General features: G+C 43.7%; 1 protein-coding gene across 1 annotated transcript in view; it reads left to right on the forward strand.

Annotated features, from left to right (window-relative positions):
• Positions 1-25,000, forward strand: part of LOC144783820 (uncharacterized) — a 144,032-nt gene that overhangs the window by 59,895 nt on the left and 59,137 nt on the right. The window contains exon 2 of the mRNA XM_078662566.1: positions 2,908-3,160. Within this exon, the coding sequence (XP_078518692.1) occupies positions 2,977-3,160 (184 nt within the window). The 5' untranslated portion in view covers positions 2,908-2,976. The remainder of the gene's footprint in view (positions 1-2,907; positions 3,161-25,000) is intronic.

A 25,000-nucleotide genomic window follows, 5' to 3' on the forward strand; every position in this document is an offset into this window, starting at 1 on the left:
CTTGATCCTTGAGGCTGGAGACTTGCAATCTGAAAGATTGCCATACAAGGGAAACTTGTGACTTGCAGCATTATTATGGTTTATGTCATTGTGTGTTTTATCCTCTGCGATTAAGGTGGCTGCTGAGATGCCAGCCTGAAGGCGGATGTGGGTTCTTTATTGGAATTGCACTCCACCCACAATTATTCGAAGGAACAGCATAATAGACAAATTCGAAGTTTCCAAATCCTATGGAAGAAGGAACAACTCACATTAGTCTACTGACTCCTATTAGGTCGGTGATGCATAGTGACTGCGACGTACACGTGATCGATTGGCAGAATGTGGGCTACATTTGTGTTGTGGGTACCTGGAGCATAGAATTGACTCTGCTGCATCAGACAGTAAGGTGTGTTGACAACTGTTAGTGCCATGAGTGCTTCTTATGTGAATATAGCCTTAGAAGTTAGCTTAGCATTCCAAAAGCATGATCATTGTAGGTTCACACAAGTAGCAGTGAGGAATTGGTGGTACGTTGGGTTCATCTGGTACGTACCTGACTTACGGCTGACAGGGGGATGAGGTAGTGCTTGCAGAGGGTCCCCTAGAGTGGGCTGATAGTTTCAGTGTACTGTTTTGACCCCTTGGACAGCTGCAGCTTTGAAAAGGGACACATCACCAGGATAGTACTTTCAGTTCTTTGGTCAAACATACTTCGATCCCAGAGTTGTGCTGAAGGTGCTAGAAAGTGACACTGTGGGGCCATTGTTCAGCTTCCGAGTAGCCATTGCACTTTTGTTTATAGGTTCTCGTTTGGCATTTATTTGTAGTAGTCAGCACAAAGTTGATGTTGATGTCACAAACATGCTGGCAGTTGAGGTTTAGCCATCTTTGCCACTCATCCATCCACAGGCTGTGCTATTGTGGCATATTTGGAGATAGTGCTCAGTCATCCTCAACATACCCTATATGTAGATATAGCGTCACCTATACTTTGTGGAGAAGCTGTTAGGCACACAGTTTTTGCTCCATCCCAAGGGTTCATGATAACCACGTTGCAGATGTCATGGGTATGTGTGATGTGTTGAGACAGTTAATATTCAACTTGTTGACACAACAATCCCGTGAATTGCAGAAATAACTTTTTTGCACAGAGGCAAACAAAAAACATATTTTGGCTGAGTATTTCTACACATTGTACAGAGGAGGACTTGCATTGATGAGTACTGGTTCAGAACGAGGTTTGTCATCCATTTGCTGTGAGCTGCCAGTCCACATGACTGCAGGCATGCAAACATCACTAGAGGTGGTGGCAGGTGGCCGAGTGGCTTGAAATACAGGCTCTGCACTGGTGACAGTGACATAATGAATATGTGTGCCAGCGAGGATGTATCAATGAAATATATGTAGTCTGTGGTGTATTGACAGACTGTTGTCTATTGATATAGTGGTGGTGATCGAATTGGACTATATCAGTTGCCATTTTCTCTTGTGTGCTTTTGGACACACATCTGGCAGCAGATTAAGAATAGGGTGTTGTGCCAATCATGTTGGAGGCCCTGCCACCCATGCAAGAGATGCTTCTGTTGCGTGCACTTGGGGTAGATATGTCAACAATTTATGATAATTGCTTAGCTTTGTCCTCCGGTTCTGTTGCTCTGCCATCTGATTTAATTTTTGGCAATACGTCTTATGCCTGGCATCTCTGTCATATACCAATATGAACACATTAGTGGGGAGTGTTTTGCCTAGGTGGAGGAGGAAATGTGTGGATCTGGAACAGGCAGACCATGCCACGGGTCAGGATGTATGGTGGAGAAATTACACTTGTTCATGGGGTTGAGATGGAGATGTGATCTGGGTTTAACTCCGGGCACAGTCTTTTTTACCTCTGTCTTGGTAGACTTATCCTTCACATGCCTCCTCTCAACCCCCATGTGAACCTCCACCTCCAGCGCATTGACCCTTTTGGTGATATCATTCCACATGGCCATGTTCCGTGTTCCAGTGTCGAAGTAAGGAGATGGACTGTAGTTCTCTCTAGTCCTCAGTGACGTTTCTCCTCCACATGAGTGACATACTCTGCTACTTTGTGGTCTGGAAGGGCCTGCAGGGCTCTGCCTCTGTCACTCAACCCAAAGAGAAGCGAGTGGTCTGTATTTATGTGCTACATATTGTAATTATTGCCTTGTGTGTGTGTGTGTGTGATTTTTCTGAAGTTTTAGCTTCTTCTCTATTCTGTGGCATTCAGACTTTTATGAAGCTTACGCATATTTTTCCATCTACACGGAGCAAGTGAGGTTACACCTAAAATCCGTAAAATCCGATCATATTGCTACTACACCACAATGATCCACTGGGGTCTGATAAAACACTCCTGATTTTAGAGTTACTTTCTTATGATTAGTTGCTATGTAATTTATGATTTCAGTGTTCCCATGGGTTCACGCGGTAGACCTTGACACTAAGCCTCATACAAAACTTGTGAACCTGTATATTTTATATTGGAGTAACTGAGAACACCTATTGTAGAATGCCACTTTTCTTATGATGAAAGAAATTTCAGGTTAACATTTCAGTATGTTGTTTGTTATTATTACTCCATATTTTCTTATTTCATCCTTTTGTAAAGTTTGTTTCCGGCATCAAGCCATATCACACAGGTTTATTTTCACATTGCAAAAACGTTTTGTTCCAGATATCATAAAACCATATGATAGATGTTCTCCATATATGAAGCTTCAGAATTCCTATACCCAATGCATTTTGCGCCACTTAGTCATGCTTACCCATTTCAAATGCATTTTGTATGCAAGGATTGGGTATGTGTGGGCATGTTGAATGCTGATCAACAATACATTTCTTGATGCATTGATGCCACTGTGTATTTTGAGCATAGTGGTTTACCTTGCTTTATTTGTCTTCCAGTCTGTTGACTTGCTTGAACCCGCGTGGTGAGGTAACAGCAGCCCAGATTGCTCCCTACTTTTCCCCAGGATGACGAGGGATTACAGAAAGGTCCAGGTTCACAAAGTTCCAAGCATCATGTCAGATGATCGGATGCATGACAAGCTACTCATCCATTTTCTTAGGCCAAGAAACGGAGGAGGGGAAGTGCTAGAATTACTTTATCCTACTGAATATGCTGGTGTGGCCATCGTAACCTTTGAACTCGAAGAAGGTAATTTATGGAGGGGATGTGAAGTGAAAATGTATGGAAATTAATGAGTCTATCATTCTCCCCGCTCTTTATTTCTCTTTTAGTTTGCATGCACCTTTAATTGTGTAAATTTTTCCCTCTTCTAGTTTTCCTGTCAGACTTTTCTCAGTATTAACATGCATGCATGCATGGCAATATAGCAGTGTTTATTTACAAGTCCATTCACCTTAAGCAATATGAGCATAAAGGAGAGGGTAGGGGGTTTCGCTCACATAAGGCCTTGACCCACTCTTATTTCAATCCCGGTTTACATATCCAGGCAGCAGTGCTTGGTACCGCTTCTAGATTGGTGCTCTGCAAATATCCTACAGTGGAACGTATTCATAGACGACTGCTGTTGCTGTGATGCCTCTGTGAAGTGTGTGTTCGTGGCACCATGCAGTGACTGATTAACTTTAACATACCGGAAGAAAAAGCAGTTCCGGGTCCATCTAGTTTGCCCCGTTTTGACAAAGGTTGGATTTTTTAACTTACACTTGGTTTTGACCAGGTAGATAATTGGACAACACTTAATTTCCCATGATTGAAGTGACATTTCTGCTTGAGTTGCTGGATTCAGGAGAAAATATTGTAGAGTGACGGGTATACTCTAATTGAAATCTTTAGTAACCTTCGGTATGAATCTGTGGTTGGTCCTGAACATCTCTGCGATTACACAAAGGATGTAAAGGTTACTTAATGGGTTATAGTAGGATACTCTTCGTATCCCTACTCCTCTAGATTTCACCGTCCCTGTCAGTGCCCGCCTGTGTTCCCTGTCCATCTATGCAAGATCCAGTGCGGAAGAAAATTAATTAATAGTTTGAAGGTGTGGTGCAACTACGGCCCAGCCACAATTGTGTTACGTGCTTCGTACCATGCTCCATTGTTTGCTGTAGTACCCCAAGGGATCCAAAGTAAAGTTGTTTTAAGAGGCACTGATTTCAGATGAGGTGAAAAGGTTTGCTTATGAGACATATAGAACTGAATTATATTGCACACACTTTCTTTATGCCCTGCAGATTTTTTACAACTTGCTGACGAAGCACCACTGCTCTCTGCATCAATGTGTCCATCCATTACTGATGATAATGCTTCAGCAGAAACCCTTTGGGCCACCTAGGAAATAATGAAAGTTGGTGGGTGTCGTAGAGGGTTGTAGCCGCTGTATGAATGGTACTGGAGAGACCCCACAGAGGAGTTGCCCCAGTAATCTGTAGGAAGGTTTCTGTGATGTGATTTGCATGGCCAGGATGGTTAAGACAAAGCTGGCTCAGGAAGAAGTAGTGATGGCACTCAGTGGATAACACAGACATGCCCACTTAGACCAATAAACAGACAAAGTTCTTGGTCACAGAAAAATTGAAGCACCAAATGAATCACAGTGATGATGATGATGACGACTGCTTTCGATGACAAATTAAACCACATAAAAAGTTCATTGTATTGCTATCTTAAGAATATTCTTATCGATGAAGTTTCTCTTCACTTCTCCTTGGAACACTTTACATCTCTTGGAGAAAAACGGATTTGGATAGTCAAAGTAAAAAACGATGAGCAACGCAATGCCAAGAATAACAAGATGGAGCTGAGCTGGGCAGACATTCTCACATAGAGACGCTTGATCTCCGTTGCGGTTTTTACATGTAATACAAATAGGATGAATGTCCATAATGTGCGTAATCCACAAGGTTCAGAAAACTGAAGCCCGGAAAGCAACAGTAACTCTACACAGAGGTCATCCAAAATGACAAGTCCACATAGTAAATTCACTTGCATGCCTTTGTCTACGTATGCAGTTAACCAACCGCTAATCTAAGGAATTTGCACAGTGGCTCATTTTGCAAATTTGCATGCTTCATATCTGTGTTTATGTACTCCCAAACAGATAGAACAGCAAACCACCCTGCCATCACCTCTTCAATAGATCCCACTTTCTGTTCTTACAAACGACCACTGCACCAATGGAAGGCAGCTCGCAAAAGCACCAAACTAGAGAAGCATCTGTGTGCCACAGTATACCCCTCCTTTGAACAGACTCCATCATGTTCCTCCAATAAGCCCTTGTCCATGCCAACTACATGGTTTATTCTGGAAGAATGTAATGGATGCAAGCTAGACTCCAACAATTTGTGACCTAATATCTGTCTGATACAATCAAAGAAGGTCAAACACAGCCACACCAACAGTGTAGCAACTAGTGTATTTCTTGTGCCAGCATACCTCAGTCCATGACTATCAGACAATAGGAGTTCTCGCTGATCGCAGAAAATCCCATAACATTGCTTTAGAACATCACCTGTTTACTGACAGACCATGCAGATCAAAGCCTCACTTGCAATATAATAATTAGGAGCAGAGCCTCCTCAGATAAAGCCTTCTGTCCACAGTAGGAACAACAAGAGCTCTAGTTCGAGAGATAAATGACTCACTGTTCTACTTGCAATATTGTGTGTGAACCTGTGAAAAGACAGCAGGAAAATGTGTAACCCCATTGTTGCACCAGTACAACATAGAAGAAGCTTACCATCCATTTGGCTGGTAGACGAAGCAGTGTATTCGTTGACTCCATCCAAGTATATACACCCCCCAACATCTGTGGCAAAAGGTGGTAGCATTGGCCAGCGAGTAATTAATGTTTAGAGGGATGATAAAGCACAAAAGGAAATGGAGATTCTGTGTTTAGCCTTTTTGCAGCAATTACATTGTTTCTCTCACCCAAGGGTCCTCATGTCTTCTTTTCTTCGGTTTCTGGATACAGCAGTGATTTTAATTCTAAAAAAATGTATAAGACCTGTTTGTATGGTTTCTGCGTCCGATAGAGGTGCAACAGAGTCATAGTAGTATTAGCAAGCACACCCCCTTCCTGTAACACAGCCTTCTTTCTTATTTGTTCTGCCCACTTGTAGACATAAAGGGAAGTGGCCCGTCTTTGCATCAACACTTTTGCCTTTGAGGTTGTTATGTTGCTATCTCTATTATGCTTTGGCCGCTATCTACAGAGACCCACAGTGAAGGAAGGACCGGAGGCAGCTCGTGTATGATGTGGCAACCGATGAGTTGCAACATTTCACATTTTCTCTGCAATTTGCCAAGGGTTAGTGTGCCTTGGTTATTGTGGACCCTAGTGACCCAAACATCTAGCTCTCGGTAGATATAAAATTCTGTCAGGTACTACAGCATGGCTGTGCAGAAATACTTGTAGATACTGCTACAATAGATGTCTTATTCATTCCATAAACCAGGTTCCATACAGTTGTGCGAACATGAGTGTTGTCTGGAGGTGCATGTTGCAGCATCTCTATGTGATTGTCACCATATTTGTACCTGTGATATACTTCTAACCACATATTTCTCACCTTGTGAATATCCCAGGCATCAGACGGGATCTGGTGATTTTTCTCAGCAATTCCCTTGTGCAGTAGTAGGTGGCCTCATGCAGCTTCGCCTCTGGCCTGTCCCAAGCTAGCAGGGATGTTGGGGTCACTATGAAATGCTACATGCTGATGCAAGATTCTTTCTTTCTGCCCCTTCCGATCCAGATCCAGAGGTTGCTTTCTCTTTCTGTTAGGGCTGATAGACATTTTCCCCAATTTTTTTATTTTAAACGGGCCAGTGTGCAAGGGCCATGTCTCCCTCAATGGCAACAGGTTTCAAATCCTTTAAGGATTGTTTCAAACAGATGTCAGTGACACACCCCCTCAAGGTTTGTCGCTGGTGTTTGTGCTCCTCACATGACTCGAAGTTGTGTGGCGACTGCACTCTGATGAATTCAAAGGCCATCCAGGACCACGAGGCCAAGCTGTACGTCGCTGAACACCACAGAAAGGTTATGAAGGCCTGGTCCAGGTCGAAGTCAAGGAGGCCTTCTTGTTCCCAAGAACAGCCCTGAGAGAAGTCGTCAAATGCTGAATCATCAGGTATGTGAAAGAAAAAGAAACACAAGAGGTTCTAACTTTACTCCCTCTCTTCTTGCCACACTCACCAAGAGGAGTTCCGCAGACAGCCGGGTACCCCGAAGTTGCGGTTTTGGTTTCTGACCTCAGAACCAATCCTGGTTTTAGTCCCAATCCAACCTGAGTTTTTGGGTCCCTCGGAGATGCCACAGTAGATTCAAGCCTTCATGGAATCTACACTGCTGATATTCGGTATGCGGTGGAGCCCTCTGGATCCCCTGACCGGCACTAGGCCCCCAAACAGTGGCGCCACCAATGCTGAAAGAAGAGATGAAGATCCTTTTTGACTCTGAAGAAAATCCATTGCACCCTTGTTCTAAAGTGCACCCCCTCAACCTCTCACTCAACCTCATTCAGATTTGGGTACGCTTCCTATAAAGTACAGGTACAAAGACCTGTAGCCACAGGACTATGATGCTGTCGATCAGTCCCAGCGCTATGATGATGGAAACCTTTTTCTCAACTTACAAGAGGCCAGTGGTCTTGATACATCACCATGCACTGGCCTCAATTCACCAACTCCTGGACCTTCCAATGAAGACTCTGCCTCCTCTGCCATGGTTATAAGGAGAGCAGCTGAAAAACTGGACTTACAAATTCATAGATAGAAGTAAAAACAAATTTGCTTACAGAGGTCCTGCTATCAGGGCCATAATTTGCGACTCCACAGTGTTCAGACAGCTCAAGGCAGGAAAGCAAAGGTAACAGGCGGACAAATGGGATCAAAGGCTAAGGAGAAAGGGATTGAGCTTCCTTGAGTCTTTAAATATGGGAATATTGGGCACGTAAGGGTTGCAGGCGCAGCACTGCAAGACGATCTTAGATCTTTATTATACGCCGGCTAAAATTGCAAAATGGGGTGGTTCAGTGGTTACCAGATGCCCCCGTTTTCAAACCCCCAGGGCAGATGTGATCCACATATTCTCTACTTGTCCACGGCTTGACATCTTAAGGAGAGATATAGATTTTTCACTTACACCCCAGGCTTGGAAGCCCTTCTTTAATTGGCAAACAAAACTACATATTCCAGAATGGAAATGACTTTTCACTAAATAAAATGTCACATGAGCACGCAGAAAACCTGTAAGTGGCACACATAGGCACATTGAAAACTTTCCCAGGCCTCTCAGACAATCTATAGCCATGCAGGACCGGAAGTGGAGGCCCTCACTCTCTGCCTGTGGCAGCCCTGGTCTAGTACAAAGAGGCCCAGCGGAATTCACACCTCTCCAGGGCTTCGCAGCACAATATAATAACTGCGAGGCCTAGGGCTGAAGTCCCCCTCTCCTTGCAACAAGGCCATGGTATACCCCTGCAGTTCCCACGGTAGGGGGGCCTCTCTTGTGGCTTGCAGCAATTGTGTAGTGGTGCGAGGCCCAGGGTATGGGGCCCCTTCCTTAGGCCTCGCAGCGATTGTGACCAAGGCAACAAATGTGGCACCCTCATGAGCAGCAGACAGTGTGGCTGCTGTCTCCTCCACCCCGCCCAAATCTTCTGTGCAGGGTGTTAATCGTCACCCCAACGCCCCCGACAATCTACCTTGCCCTTTGAAGTGCAAAGCAGAGCCACACTTGGCTGCTAAATAGTGCATGGATGGTGGGGGCGGGGGGGGGCACAAGAGGAGCACACAGCGTGGGCAGAAATGCATGTGAAAAGCGTGCTGTGGTCTGTGACCAACTGATGCGGGCCCCATTTGGATAAGGTGAAGGTGGGGCCCCGGGCAGCAGCCCACACTTCCCCTGCCTAGCGCCGGCCCTATGCTACATCACAATGTCTTCCGCAGAGCAACTATTTAACCATTCTGAAAGAGGAGATTCAAATTGCTGATGGGTAAGCCCTTGAACTGCACCATCTATTGAAAGACAAGGTGGATTCGAGACACTGGAGAGTAAAGCAACAGCACGCTCCTTTGGGCAAACACCACCCACTTAGCAGTAACCCCAACAATGTAGCCCTTTTGATGCTGTGGAAGGAGGCTCCAGCAGAGGTCATGGAATACTTTGCCGCTTCATTAGCAGACCTACCTGGCTTTCGAGGCAGAGGTGGGCGATCCAGACTCCGTCTGAGACCCCAGGATCAACAAGCTACCCAGTTCCCGCCCCTCTCTGCCGCTGCAAAATCACTTTAATTTGCCCTCAGTGGGGCACTGTCCCCTGGTAGGTCGGATCACCTTTTACCTCCACTTGTGGTAAAGCGTTACATCAGACAGATGGGTGCTACAGATTTTCCACAGCGGTTATGCTCTACCCTTTTCTCCTCCGAACATGCCTCCTACACCACAAGAACTTCCGGAGAACTACTTGTCCATTCTGCGAGAGGAGATTCAACTTATTAGACAAGGGAGCCTTAGAGAAACTGCTGGCATCAGAAGTTGGCTATGACTGTTACTCCTGATACGTCCTGGTGCTGAAGAAGGGTGGATGACTTTGTCTTTTTTTAGATCTCTGCCCTCTGAACTTCTTCCTCAAGAAGGACAAACTCAAAATGGTCAACCTGGCCCAAGTTCTGTCTGCCCAGGATCCTGGAGAATGGATTGTTGCACTGGATCTGCAGAATGCCTATTTTCACATCCCCGTTCTGCAGTCTTACAGGCGCTTCCTGCGGTTTCAGGTAGGCCACGAGCACTTTTTGCTCTTAGTGCTTCCCTTTGGTCTGCTCAGTGCACCTCGAGCGTTTACCAAAGTGATGATGGGGGTCGCTGCCCATATTCGGATGCTGGGAACACAAGCATTCCGACACCTTGGCTCCGAGCCTTCTTGGCCTCTTGGTCTTCTGTATCCTATTTGTGGACCACACCAGATGGCACATGCAGAATTTGCAGTGAGATCTGAAGGCTCAGTGGGATCAGCACCAAGTGAAGCTTTCAGATTCCATCCAGGTGTTGAGGAGACTGCAAAATATCTGCAGTTGTGAATGCTGGACCCCAATTGGACCAGTGGCAAACCCCTCTCCTTATGCCACCCATGGTTATCGGTTGTGATGGATGCATTGTTTTGGGGTTGTAAAGGTCATCTTGGAGAGGTGGAGATCAGAGATCTTTACCTCCGGCAGAACTCTGTTTTCACATTAACCCGTTGAAGCTAACGTTGCTTCCCTTGGCATTAAAACCTTTCCTCCCATCCATCAAGGGAGGACGGGTACAGGTACGCACAGAAAACACCCCAGCCAAGTGGCATTGTAACAAGCAGGGTACAGTGGGATTGTGAATTATGTAATACAAAGCTCCTCCCAATGGAAGGAGACACCCTGTTGCACCGCTCTGTGGTTCAGACTAAAAAGTCTAACTGTTTAATCATCAACGTTACTTCTCATCTTGGGGTTCCAAAAAATATTTAATTGTTCATCAAAGTTTCCATAACATGTAGGTTACTGATTGTACATCCAGCATTAGCATCATCAGATATAATTCCTTCCCCAATGCATTTCGGGCTAATATGTAAGCCCTTCCTCAGGGGACAACTCTACAAAAAAAGGAACAAATCAACATGTCACTGTGTGTGCTCAAACCATTCAGGTGCACACATTATCACATATCACTGTGTTTGTGACCGGTATTTGAAAATAATCAAAAAAGGTGCCCGAATGTTCTGGTGAAAGCCAACACTCATGCGTGTGTTGTTTGTTTAAAAGTATAATCTTCAGTCGGAAAAAAGATGGTGTTTTGATGAAGATCCATCAAGCCAATAAACGTGAAAAAGAGTCAAGGTAGAAGCCACCTTATACCCCGATCACCGGACCGTGAACTTAAAAGTGATCTAGGCCGTTAAACATGCATTAACGTGAGCAGTATACTCACGGACTGTTTCAACAAGCTTTGACGCTGTCTCTGTAACAGAACAGCGCGTGTTAACCAAGGAACGTTAACTTCGTTTCTACATCTGATAACGTGGTCTCATGCGAGAGTACTTACTCGGTGCTGCGTTTCAAAGCGCGCATAGCCGTCAATGTGTCGGGAACCCCGGCGGTGTTCTCACTGGGTGCAGTTTTTACCGGCTCATGCATTAGAGTGAAAAGTGAAAACGGACTAATAAAGACCAGTGCAAACGAAAAACGCGGCGGCCATATTGGGTGAGGCATTCCAAGTGTACGCGAAAAATAAAAGTGAAAGAAAACATGGTCACATAGGATAAGCTTCAGAAACACAATGTATATGCATAAACATAACTGGTTACAGATAACATAAAAACTCAATTCGATCATTCAGACCGTGTGGCTGCATCGATGCCATGTAGCGAATCCAAAAGTTTTCTCTTTTTAGCAATGTCTCTTTGTTGTTGTAAGTGGGGGTGATTTGTTCAAGTATGACAAATTTAAGTTGAGCTACAGAATGTTTTTGTTCTACGAAATGTGCTGCAACAGTAGATTTCAAGTTTCCTGTTCTTATATTGCTCTTATGCTCAAGTAAACGGGTCCTGATCTTCCTCTCCGTATGTCCAATGTAACACTTTCCACATGGGCACTTAAGCATGTAAATTAGATTGGCTGAGTTGCAGGTTGCATTCACTTTTAATTTCACGGGATAACCCTTCATGGGGTGACTGATGGTGTTCCCAAGGATGCAATTGTTGCAATTGCTGCAATTGTAACAAGGACGTAACCCTTTGAATGTGGTGGATTCACCTTCTGTGGTAGATTTCTTCAGAATTTCCTTCAGATTACGACCCCTGGTGTATGCAAACATAGGTGGTTGATCAAAGATGCCTCTGAAATCTGGTTCAAATTTCAACAGTGCCCAATGTTTGTGAATAATGTTCTTGTAGCAGTTACTCAAAATGCTGTATTTGGAGACCACCACCATCCTGGTGTTAACTGGTTTGACGGTTGGTTGTAGCAAATCTTCTCTTTTCATGTCTCCAACTTTGCTGACTGCTGTATCTAGGATTTGTTGTGGGTAACCACGGTTTTTGAATCTTTCCACCATGGTGGTTACTTCCTGTTTGCAAGTATCTTCCGAAGATACTATTCTTTTCACTCGCATCAGTTGCGATAGGGGTAAATTCTGCTTTAGCCCGGGTCTGTGAAAACTCTGGTGATGTAAAAGTGAGTTCCTATCTGTAGGCTTCCGAAATATCGTGGTGTTCCAATTTCTGTTGTTGCATTGTATCTCCACATCCAAGAAATGTATACACGTTCTATCCATGTTCCAAGTGAATTGTATTCGCTGGTTAATGCCATTCCATGTGTTGAGAAATTCTGTTAACTCCAACTCTGTTCCCTTCCAAAGAATAAAAATGTCATCAATAAATCTCAAGAAGATTTTCCCATGTCTTAACCAGGTATTCTGGTTGAGGATGTGTGTTTCTTCAAACGCTTTCATCACGATATTCGCATAGGACGGCGCGGCACAATTTCCCATGGCTGTCCCATTCAGTTGGTGAAACCATTGGTTGAACACTGTGAAATAGCTATGGAAGAGTGTAAAAATCATTAATTCCATGATCAAAATTTTCATGTCTGGATCCAGATCTGAATTTGCCAGTTCTTGTTCAATGGCCGTGATGCCCATGTCATGCGGTATTGAAGTGTAGAGTGAACAGACGTCCACTGTACACATGAGTAAATCTTCATCTTGGGATGTTTTTATCACTTCTTCCAATTTCACAAGGAAATCTGTTGTATCCCTTATGTGTGACCTGGTGTTCAATACGAATGGTTGCAAGTATCTGTCCAAAAATTTCCCAATGTGTTCGTGTATGGATCCCTTCGTGGACACTATCGGTCTAAACGGGGGTCTAGTTGGATGCTTGTGCATCTTGGGCAACATGTACAACGTTGGTGGTTTTGGGTTCTCCGGTGTGAGGTAACGTCGTGTCCGATCGTTGATGGTTCCTTGGTCAAATGCTTTGTTGATGATATCAAGTAATGTCATCAAGAATTCCTTGGTTGGGTCAGCGTTCAATGAGGCATAAGTGTTATGATCGCTCGTGTGAATCAATACTTCCTCTTGGTAAAATTTGGCGTCCATGATGACTAACGCACCACCTTTATCAGCTGTCTGACATACTATGTTGGGATTGTTCGCAATTTTACGTAACGTGTTTTTTTCCGTTTTCGTCAAATTTTCACGTTTTGCTTTGGTTTGAAAGGGCAATTTCAATAGATCATTTTTCACCATGCTCTCGAATACATCAATGATTTTGTGACTGACAGGAGCCATGAATGTACTGCGTGGTCGAAGCCCTCTTAACATGTCATCATCAGTGTCTGCTACGGTGACTATGTTTTCAAAATAATGTCGGAGTCTGATGTTTCTGACCAATTTGAATGTGCTCACTTCAAGCTCTAACGTGTTGGTTTGTGTAGTTGGTACGAAAGTTTGTCCCTTCTGTAATACTCGTAATTCTTCCCGTGACAGTTCTATGGAAGAAATATTTATCACCAAATTGTCAACAGTATTCATCTCCGACGGTAAGGTTTCTTGGCTTTTGGCAATTCTTTTACCACCTCTGCGGGGTTTTCCCCTCCTGGATCTGTAGTTTGATTTGAACCCTCCTCTAAAAAATGAACCGTGGATGTAGAGGTGCCTGGTTGTTGCTCAATGGGTGTCACCTCAGTTGAAGCCCTCGTTGTCTTAGTTGTTCTGTTATCTCCATCTGAGGAGGAAGTCTCATTCTCCGAGTAGGGATTATACGCTCGGTTGGGGCGTCGGCGGGCGTACACTTCTGCCCAAGTGTACACCTCGCCGAGCTTATAATCGATGGTGTCCCTTTTATATTTGCGTAGTTTCCGTTCTTGAGTTTCCCTTGTGTGTTTATCTAGTTGGGTATTCACGTCTTCCAACAAGGTTGCCAATTCAACGGGGTCCATGGCTTCGTCCAGTTCCGCCCTGATGGTTTTGATATCTTTGGTCAATTCTTCAAGTGATTTATATAGTTCCTCCACTATCAAAAGTATTAAATCTAACGAACATTTGTTGAGGATAGCAAACCATCTCTCAACAAATTTCGCGTTGTTACAATTGCAGCAATTGCAACAATTGCATCCTTGGGAACACCATCAGTCACCCCATGAAGGGTTATCCCGTGAAATTAAAAGTGAATGCAACCTGCAACTCAGCCAATCTAATTTACATGCTTAAGTGCCCATGTGGAAAGTGTTACATTGGACATACGGAGAGGAAGATCAGGACCCGTTTACTTGAGCATAAGAGCAATATAAGAACAGGAAACTTGAAATCTACTGTTGCAGCACATTTCGTAGAACAAAAACATTCTGTAGCTCAACTTAAATTTGTCATACTTGAACAAATCACCCCCACTTACAACAACAAAGAGACATTGCTAAAAAGAGAAAACTTTTGGATTCGCTACATGGCATCGATGCAGCCACACGGTCTGAATGATCGAATTGAGTTTTTATGTTATCTGTAACCAGTTATGTTTATGCATATACATTGTGTTTCTGAAGCTTATCCTATGTGACCATGTTTTCTTTCACTTTTATTTTTCGCGTACACTTGGAATGCCTCACCCAATATGGCTGCCGCGTTTTTCGTTTGCACTGGTCTTTATTAGTCCGTTTTCACTTTTCACTCTAATGCATGAGCCGGTAAAAACTGCACCCAGTGAGAACACCGCCGGGGTTCCCGACACATTGACGGCTATGCGCGCTTTGAAACGCAGCACCGAGTAAGTACTCTCGCATGAGACCACGTTATCAGATGTAGAAACGAAGTTAACGTTCCTTGGTTAACACGCGCTGTTCTGTTACAGAGACAGCGTCAAAGCTTGTTGAAACAGTCCGTGAGTATACTGCTCACGTTAATGCATGTTTAACGGCCTAGATCACTTTTAAGTTCACGGTCCGGTGATCGGGGTATAAGGTGGCTTCTACCTTGACTCTTTTTCACGTTTATTGGCTTGATGGATCTTCATCAAAACACCATCTTTTTTCCGACTGAAGATTATACTTTTAAACAAACAACACACGCATGAGTGTTGGCTTTCACCAGAACATTCGGGCACCTTTTTTGATTATTTTCAAATACCGGTCACAAACACAGTGATATGTGATAATGTGTGCACCTGAATGGTTTGAGCACACACAGTGACATGTTGATTTGTTCCTTTTTTTGTAGAGTTGTCCCCTGAGGAAGGGCTTACATATTAGCCCGAAATGCATTGGGGAAGGAATTATATCTGATGATGCTAATGCTGGATGTACAATCAGTAACCTACATGTTATGGAAACTTTGATGAACAATTAAATATTTTTTGGAACCCCAAGATGAGAAGTAACGTTGATGATTAAACAGTTAGACTTTTTAGTCTGAACCACAGAGCGGTGCAACAGGGTGTCTCCTTCCATTGGGAGGAGCTTTGTATTAGTTTTCAGTTTCGCTGGGAGGTACAGACAGCGCCCAACCCTGCTCGCACGCTATAAAGTTTACTATTGACTATAATCACTGAATTACCGCTGTGCAAGTCCTGCATCTTTTAGTTGGATTGTGAATTATGTGCCAGGAAGCCTTACTCCTCTGGAACTGACTGGACATCTCCCTGGTCATACATCACCTTGCTGGAGCTTTAAACACTAGGGCGACAAACTCAGCTGGCGGTGCGTCGTGAATCATGAATGGCGGCTGTACTCAGAGGTGTCACAGGGTGTCTTCCAGCAATTGGCAGAACCCTGGTCAGATCTATTCACCATCACTGAGACTGTGAAGTGTCCAAATTTCTGCGCTTCAGAGGTCCCAAGACAGTTCTTGCTTGGAGGCAATCTTTGCCTAGATTGAAGATCAGGACTCCTCTACACATTCCCAATGCTATTCCTCCTGTCCAAAGCTCTGACGATCAGGACCGGGCCCAAGTCATGCTAATGGCTCTGGATTTGGCCAGTAGGGTGTGATACCCAGAACCACGTCATGAGCCATGAGCATATGTCCTCCGATCTGCCTGCCTCTTCGGGACGACCTCCTGTCACATCCTGCACCTGAGTCCACAGTCTTACACTTCCAGGCTTGGAAATAGTTTGGCGACAGTTGAGAGCCTTTTATCTTCCTCCTGAAATAATGAATGTCATTTTGGCAGGCTGTCACCCCTCTACTAAAACCATCTATGTGGGACGCTGGCAGAAAATTATTTGGTGTTTCTTCTGACACATGCAGCCATTACAAGCCCATTTGTCTGATGTGCTACTTTTTTGCTTATCTCTTGCCCAGCAAGGTCTTGTTAAAGGTTATTTGTTGGCTTTATTTTCTTTTTGAAGTCTACCTCCTCAGCCATCTGTGTTCAAGGCACCTTTTGTGAAGCATTTTCTAAAAGCGCTGACCCACCTGTTTCTGCCAATCCCATTTGTGATGCCCCATTGGGACCGCAGTCTGGTTGTCACACTCCTGCTGTGCACTCCATTCGAGCCAAAGCACAGCTGCCCTCTCCCATTGCTTACCTTAAAGACAGTGTCCTCATATTGATCACGTCCACTCATCGCATGAGTGAGCGGCAAGCACTCTCTGTCCATCAACATTATACCACACTCTTTCCTGTGCTAGGCCACTCCTCATACACCCATGGGGGAAGAAAGATTGTATTGCCTTGATATAAAGAGAGGTTTGCACTTTTTGTTTATCAGTAAAGCATTCCTAATGGGCGATCATCTCTTGGGTTCTCTGGGGCAAGGAAAGGAAACGCTGTGCAGTAACGGACCACCACTAGATGGATTGTCCTGTGGATTAAAATATGCTATAGGTTGGCCTGGAAACAGTGTCTGGAAGGACTGTGGGCTCATTCCACCACGGCAAAGGCTGCTATCACTGCACTGGCACACAGTGCGCTACTCTTGACTTTCTGGCAAGGTACAAAGTGGGCTTTGATTCATGCATTCACAAAGCACTAGTACCCGGATAACCAGATCTGGCTTGTGGGGCACTTTGCCTTGTCTGTTCTGCAGGATTTTCTGGTCTGAGCCAATCCACAGACCCACCACCTGTGGAGCAACAGCTGTGGTATAAATTCACAAGGGGAGGATTCTGCTGTTAGAATTAATCATCAAAAGGACAAGTTACTTACCTTCGGTAATGCTCTTTCTTGATACTTTATTGTCACCAACCTGCCCTCTACCCTGTTCTGTGGAATGGACTCCTATGGTCCTTGCTAATAAGATTCAAACTTCGATTTCTGCACACTAGCACAGTTTGATCACTAAGGTTCCATGACCGACGACACTGACATATATCAGAAAGTAACTGACGCCAGGAGACCGATGTGGCAGCAATGTAGTGGCCCTGATGTCACATTTTGGGTGGGATTGCCCTGACATTGAGCCGCACAGCACCACCTACCAGAGCACAGGAGAGTTGCTTAAAAAATATGGTGATTGGGGGCATTGACAAGGTGAGGAATTGGTGGCTAGCGAGAGCATCCAGAGATAGAATTATTGAAGGTAGGGGAACTTGTTTATCAGTGTTTCCTGCCCGAAACCCAGCCACAAAGCATTAATATTTTACCTAAACCTCAAAGGAGGTGATGATGTATTTGCAAAAGGGATGTCTGTTGAAGAGCAGGCAGTGGTACAAGGGCCAACTGCCAACTCCTAAACAAACAAAAAAAGTAAATTTTTCTTTTTAAATGCAGTCCAGTTTCCTTTTAGAAAAACCGACTGCATTCAAAAAATTGCTTTATGAAAACTCAATCACAGACATGGTCATCTGCTGGCCCCAGGAGGCAACCACCCCTGTGATGGTTTCCAGGCACAGTGAGTAGCAATTTGCGGTCTACCTCATTAATATTCACGAGGAAGGTCAGATTTCAATCCACTATGGTTTTGCATTTTAAATAATGACCTATCTTAAGTTCTTAAAATACTTTACTGATAGCAAAATGTATTTGTATGAATGTTCAATACAAAATACTCCCAATGAGCTACTTGGGAACCTCCCAGGGAGCGCCGCCACTTCAGCTGCCTCCATATCAAGAAAAACCCTCAACCACACATTAGTTATAGGAATCTTCCACTTTGCTCTCCTCCTGTGTCAGCCTGATTATTAAAAAAGCAAACAGCCTCTACCCATCAGATCCAGCCACCCACTGACAAGCCTCCAATTCCAATGGCCCATTTATTTGAACGGTGATAAAAAAAAGCTGCTGGCACCCGGATTTCTGATTTCATAGAAGGGAACCATCCACTGTATTTATATTTATTAGGTAATATTTCCACAGAAATACTCCAAACACAAAGACTTAACACATTAATATGTTTCAAAGATAAAACCATTAAAAACAAACTGTAAATGATAAACTGTAAAATACATTGACAGAATAAGGACAGTATAATATTTCTTTGCACATCAGTAAGTAAACAAATTGTTATGAGATTATAAAGTTGACCCTTGAGAATGCTTTGAAACATTAATCCTTGGATGAAAAAAATAAACCTGATTTAGACTCTGAACATGACAGTTACAAATAGAGCAACCGACGTGTTTAGTACCCAGGGTTGATTTAACTTAATCACTATACCAAATGGGCGATTTCCCAATTTAAAAATCATAAAGAACCAACTAGCTACTGGATCAAGATTAGCTTTTATATAAAATTGCAATTGGCCAGGCATGACAAAATGACCTATATAAAGCAATCTCTTATTATTTAAAGCATGGCAAAGATCGTACTCCAAGTTCATACATTAAGTAGAGACTTAAGTAAAAGTTTCATATTAGTTTCAGAACCCTAAAAAAAAGTGCATTCATGCTTTTTAGATAGGTGCATCCAAGGAAAGAGTCAAATATTTAGAATATTTAAACCTTGAATCTATATATCTTTATCCTTTACTTTTCTTTATAGTACATAGCACTTTCCTCGATATAAGAAACAGGGGATTATTTGTGCATAGTCAGGCAGGTCTATTTATAAACGATTGCCCTTTACTTGAATGCATCTTTTCAACCCCAAGTATAATGACCAAAGGTGAGACTCTACCTTATCACTTTTAGCTAAGGTACTATAACGTTAAGCAAATGAAGCTTATGCTGAGACCTTAGATACATATACGTCTGTGAAGAGCAGGAATGTCTCTTTTTGTGAAAGACGTAAAAAATTGAAATAGGCCAAACCCTGGCCCACTGCTGTTTAGCTTGGAGAGACCAAGATAGTTTGTTAGTCATGGGATCATGAAATATTGATAGATTTTTCAACTATAAATGGTTTTGCCATGAATTAACCACGGACAAGGGGACACATAGACCTTTTTAAGCAGAGGCATCTAATATGACCTGATATCTGTCTGGGATAAGCAATCTTTGATGAAATGGAAAAGCTGCATACTGCTGAATCTATGTGCTGCATTTGTCACTGTCAAACTCCAGACTCTCCCTTTGAGGCTAGGCACCTGAGGTCGCATCCTAGACTGGATCTCCTCTCAAAGACGGCCAGAATGCTTTGCGCCTCATCATTAAGTCTGCTCATGACACTGCGGAGTCAGTGGGCCACACAGTGGGGTTCTCAGTAGTTAGTTGTCCGCCATCATGCTTGGATTCACACATGAGGGGTTTCCACTGATGTGCATGCCACCCTCATGGACATACCTTTTCATGGCACCCGGCTATTTGGTGATAGGGCAGATTGAAATCTGCAGTAGTCTAAAGCCAGAAACGCTGTAGCCACCTCCTTAGGCCTCCAACGCTCTCAACTTCAGCACGAGTTTGCATGATTTTGTTGCTTTCGATGTTTCTCTACACAGGGTTCAGCTGTCAGCAATGCCATTCCACCCAGATAAAGGCACAAAAGCCCCAAAATACTCTGGTTAGACAATACAGAAGCAGCGTCAGGGATAAGATCTGTAAATCTCTCCATCTTTCCTCCTCTCCTCTTTCTTCTTAGCACCACATACGGAAAGCAGGACTTGCTTACTTCTTGCAGAATACCAGTAACCTGTGGGAGGCCGGGTGTATTCCTTTCTACCAGCCTGGAAAGCAGTTACTTTGCGTCCTTCAGGTAATAAAAAGGGAATCTTAACTAGTCTAGAGCACACAACAGCGTTAATCAAAAAGTATTACACATGTAATTTGAAAAATGTAAAATGTTTTTATTCTGACATAAAGTAAAAAATGACAGTAATCCACAAAGAGGTGTTGTTACACCCTATATGCTAAAGGGGAGCCAACTGAAGAATACAATAACTGTAACAGCAGCCAAAAACAGTATTTTCCTACATAAAGACAAAGATAGCAAGCTGTTGAGATATTCCAATAGTTTACAACTTTCTTTTTATTCAACCTTGATATTATTTCTTGGTCACTATAGACCCAGCAGATACAGCTAACACGTGTTTCATCAAGATGACTTTGTTAGCGCTAGCTAAGAATCTAGCAGTGGAACAGCAGCAATAACCAGAAGAATTGTAGAGAAAGAACCTTGGTCCCGTTCAGTTAGCCATAGATATTCCAGCAAGTCACAGAAATATGTTATAAAGTCTCAGTCCTAAATTAGTGCACCGCCAAGAGAAAATCGTCCAAACATGTAGGTGGTGGAAGTCATTTTATTTATAAAGTGGAAAATGAATACTTAGTTCACGGGTCACAGTAGGGGATTTCACAAAATGTATTAGTGTGTACAGTGCCAAAGTTCTGAGCAAGGTGCATCCGTACTGGGACCGGTTCCTATATATCCGCAACCACAACCGAGTTCCAGTGGGGTAACGGTAAGATAATAAAAAAGTGTTCTACTCGATCCTTCATACAAACCATAGTTCCCTTCTTTTCCGCTCTCCTGAATGTTCGAAGTCCACCTTTCTATCTTGCCGCAAAAGGTGTCAGCGCTCCTTCTGAAAGGAGTGGCGGACATGGGGTCAGAGCAGGATATTGGGCAAGAGTGCTATTCACAGTAATTACTTGTTCCAAGAAGGATGGCAGTCTTCATCTGATCTTCGACATAAGGGTCTTGAAACTCTTATCATGGGAAGGATAAAACCAAGATTCTGACCCTAGCTCAGGCCTTGTTGTCGATGGAAGTGGGGGACTCGAAAATGTCACATTATTATTATTGTTGTTATTAAAAAAGATTACTAAAGCGCGCTGCAACCTAAAGGCACCTAGTGCTGGCCAAGATAACTGTAATTGATGATGGAGAATTATTTAGTGTAAAGACCAGTTTTGAAAGGAATTTCCTGAAAGCAAAGCAGTTGGGTGTAGCCCAAATAACAAGGGGGAGTCTATTCCAAAGCTGGGATCCCTGGACAGAAAAAAACTCACACCCGCCCCCAGAATTATTAAAACTTGGAACCTGAAGAAGGTAAGCACGGGTACACCGGGAACATCTTGACAGTACATAATACTGAAATTGTTTTTTTACATAAAACGCGGTCCTACCTGATAGTTTGCCCTGTGTACCACGCAGGCAGATGAAAAAAGAATGGCTTCTGAACCTGGAGCAAATAAAGAGAGTCCAAAGCTGCAGTAACAAATGGTCATGATGGCATGCCCAGAGTTAACTTAATAGCCGAAGACTGAATTCTGTTCAGCCGATTCAGCACATAAGAAGAAGCTCCAACAAACAAGGCATTACCATAGTCTAGGTTACTTAAATGGCACTGAAAACAATTGTTGTGTTCCTAGATAGCAGAGGCACCACTCTGCATAATGTTCTCATTAATGAGAATTAGATGCCAGAGAGTTTATTAACATGGACAGCCGGCGACGAGTCAGAGTCCATCTGTACTCCTAAATTTTGAATCACAGAAACCCGAACTGGAACTAACCTCTCATCTGACTTGGTGTCACGCCATCTGCAGTCAATGTCAACTCTGATGTTCAATATGGGATTTTTAATAAACAGACCCAAATCTCACCTAGCACCCTCCCAAAATCTCATTTCATAGGGTTGGTTCAGGACGCTACCCTTCTTCGTGCTTTTCCTCTTCCTCAGAGGATCCTTAACATGCAGAAGATGGTTCCGTCCTTCATGAAAGGCAAAAGAGTTCCAGTCCTGTTAGTTTTCTGCCTGGTAGATCTTCTAGCTTCTTGTATCCTGGTCAAGCTTTCCTGCAGACATATGAGGGCTCTGCAGTGGTGCCTCCACAGATAATGGTTCTAACATCGGGGAGATCTGTCGGACACTATTGTGGTTTCCTGAGATGCTGCAGCTGGTTTGGTCTGGTGGCGGAACAAGGTGCACCTTCACTGAGACATGCTCTTCTATCCCCCTCCATCCGCGGCCACGATAGTAAGTGATGCCTTCACTCTATGGAAGCGTGTTCACTTGGAGGATCTGGATATCAGGCTACTCTGCAATCCATAGGAAAATGTGCTTCATATCATCCTGCTAGTACTGTGGGCTATTTGGGTGACTTTTAAGCCTTCCTCCCATCCATTCAAGGTTGATTTTTCCAGAGCTTTATGGACAATACAACAGCAGTGTGGTATGTAAACAAACAAGGAGGGAATAGGGTCTCATCTCCTTTATCTAGAGTGGTTGATGCTAAGGTCTGAAGCACACTGTTAAGGGGTTTGGTTAACAGCCAATCACCTGTTGGGGACTCTGAATGTCAGAGCCAATGCTTTGAGCTGGTGTTATCTTGTCGATCATGAGTGGTGTCTACTGCTGGAAGAAGACCAGGACATCTTTGCCAAGTAAGGCGCACCTCTGGTGGACTTTTTTCCATGACAGCAATTTTACATCCTCCACTATCCGTTGAGGACAGCTTTGGAGAGCGCAGTTCAGTTGAAATGGAACTTTCAGTTGCACTATGCATTTCCCCCCATGCCCTTGATTCTTTGACTTCTGAAGAAGATTCGCCAAGCCAGGGCCTAAGTTATTCTAATTCCCCAGAAAGGTTCAGGAGGGCGTGGTATGCATACCCTCTGCTCTTCTCCCTGTGTCTCCCGATCCGACTGCTGTCCAGGGTAGACCTCTCTCCAACACTGGGTCAGAGGGTGATGTGAGGGAGGTGTTTGCTACACCCCAGTCTCCGAGGCCTCGAGATTGAGTAGGTACATATATGGTAATTTCAGCTGCCACTGGAGGTGGTTGATGTCATCCTGTCAGTTTCTTGCCTCTCCACAAAATGTGTTTAGTCTAGGAAATGGAACACCTTTGTTTCAAAGTGCTCACAAAACAATGTGGACAGTTTATGAACCTTTCAGGGGTCCTCCAGTTTGCACTCTTTCTAGTCTAGCTCAGAGAGGGCGCCCAGTGGCTACTGTAAAAGGATATTTGGCTGCATTGCCTTTGTTCCTCTGTCTCCCAGACCAGCCTTCCTGTTCAAGTAACCTATTGTGATGATGCTCCTTAAGGTGTTTCCGAATCTGTACCCTCCAACTCCATTTGTTATGCCCCAGTCAAACCTAAATCTTGTTTTAATGTTATTTATGGGGTCTCTGTCAGTGCCCCTTCACAGTTGCCATTTGCAGTGGTTAACCATAAAGATGGTCTTTTGGTGGCCTTCACTTCAGCAATGCGATTTAGTGAGCTGCAGGCCTTGCCCACCAGACATTTACAATGTTTTTACCTGAAAAGGCTTGTGTTACGGACAACGGGATGTTTTCCTCCCAAAAGTGGTCCCTCACTTCCACCTGGATGCGTCAATTACCCTCCCATCCAGCTATCCTTTGTTCCATCCCACAAAGGAGGAGGAACGACTGTATCGTATGGACCCTAGGCGGGCGCTCAGTTTTTATCTCAACCTAGAGACATCAGATTGGATGACTAACTTTTGTTGGTAGCATGGCAATATAAAAAGAAGAAGTAGGACAGAAACAGATATTATCTAGCTGGGTTATTCTTTGTATTAAAGTGTGCTATGCAGTTGCCAAAAAAGAACCACCTGAAGGAATCAAAGCTCACTTAACCAGAGCCACGTCCTTTGCACTCAAGAGTTATTTCTATTGCAGAAATATGCACGGTAGCGACGTTGGTGTCTCTATATACTTCTACCAAATATTACCGCTTGGACTTGGATGTGCGCAGGGATAGGCACTTTGCCAGGTCCATGCTACAGGATTTCCTTATCTAGGGTTCTTTTCTAGTTGGTATAACTTCTACCTGCAGAGTTAGCGAAATTCAGGCTCTATGTTCTCAAGAACCCTGCACAGTTATTCACAGTAATAGGTTAGGGATGAGAACTCGCCCCAAATTGCACAAAATGTGACTTTGCTCGAAGTGCTCCTGGGTCACCGCACGTAGGGTGGGGCTGGTCAGTGCTTATGACTTCAATGGAGATATCCCTGGACGAGAACCAGTTTTACAGGTAAAAAAACATTCTTTATCTTAAGTACCTATATCTAGTAAATACATAATCTTCCTGCAGATTCCTCATTCCCTCACCTTTCCCCAATATCTTAGTGCCATGAGTAATAGTAAGATCCCAAGCTATGCAAACATGGGATGTATTGCTTTGTTACTGTCACAAATTTTCTCTCCATTCCTCTGTACGCATCTCGATAGGGTGCAGAAACGTACTGAGGGAGGGTTGGCTCATAATATACTCCTCTTTACCAGCTGAACAATTATGGAACACACAGCCTCCAAAATTAAGAAATATCCAGGAGCACTTGAAAATCAGGAAGGAAGTAATATGCAGACCTGCTCTAACCAATGAATGAATCACCAGCGCCCACTATTAAAACAGGGAGTTTATAGTAAATGGGACAAACGCCACCAAATACTAAATAACATCCATATTAAGGACAACAAGCCCTGCTTGTGCAGAAGCTAACTTTGGAATAATGGTGTAAAGTGCCATCTACTATTAGAACCTTGCAAAGGTGTGATTTGCTTTGAAACTCTATTGTATGCCGTGGGCTCCCTTAATGAATTGTCTTTTTACAACTCTATCCACTCCTTTCTCCTATTTCACTTCTCTACCCCTCCAACTCGTCCCTGTACTTATTCTCATCCCAAGAGCAGCTGATCTTAAAGCACTACATCAACCTTTC

The sequence above is a fragment of the Lissotriton helveticus genome, chromosome 10 (genome assembly GCF_964261635.1).
Source record: "Lissotriton helveticus chromosome 10, aLisHel1.1, whole genome shotgun sequence".
In the NCBI taxonomy this organism is placed as follows: Eukaryota; Metazoa; Chordata; class Amphibia; order Caudata; family Salamandridae; genus Lissotriton; species Lissotriton helveticus.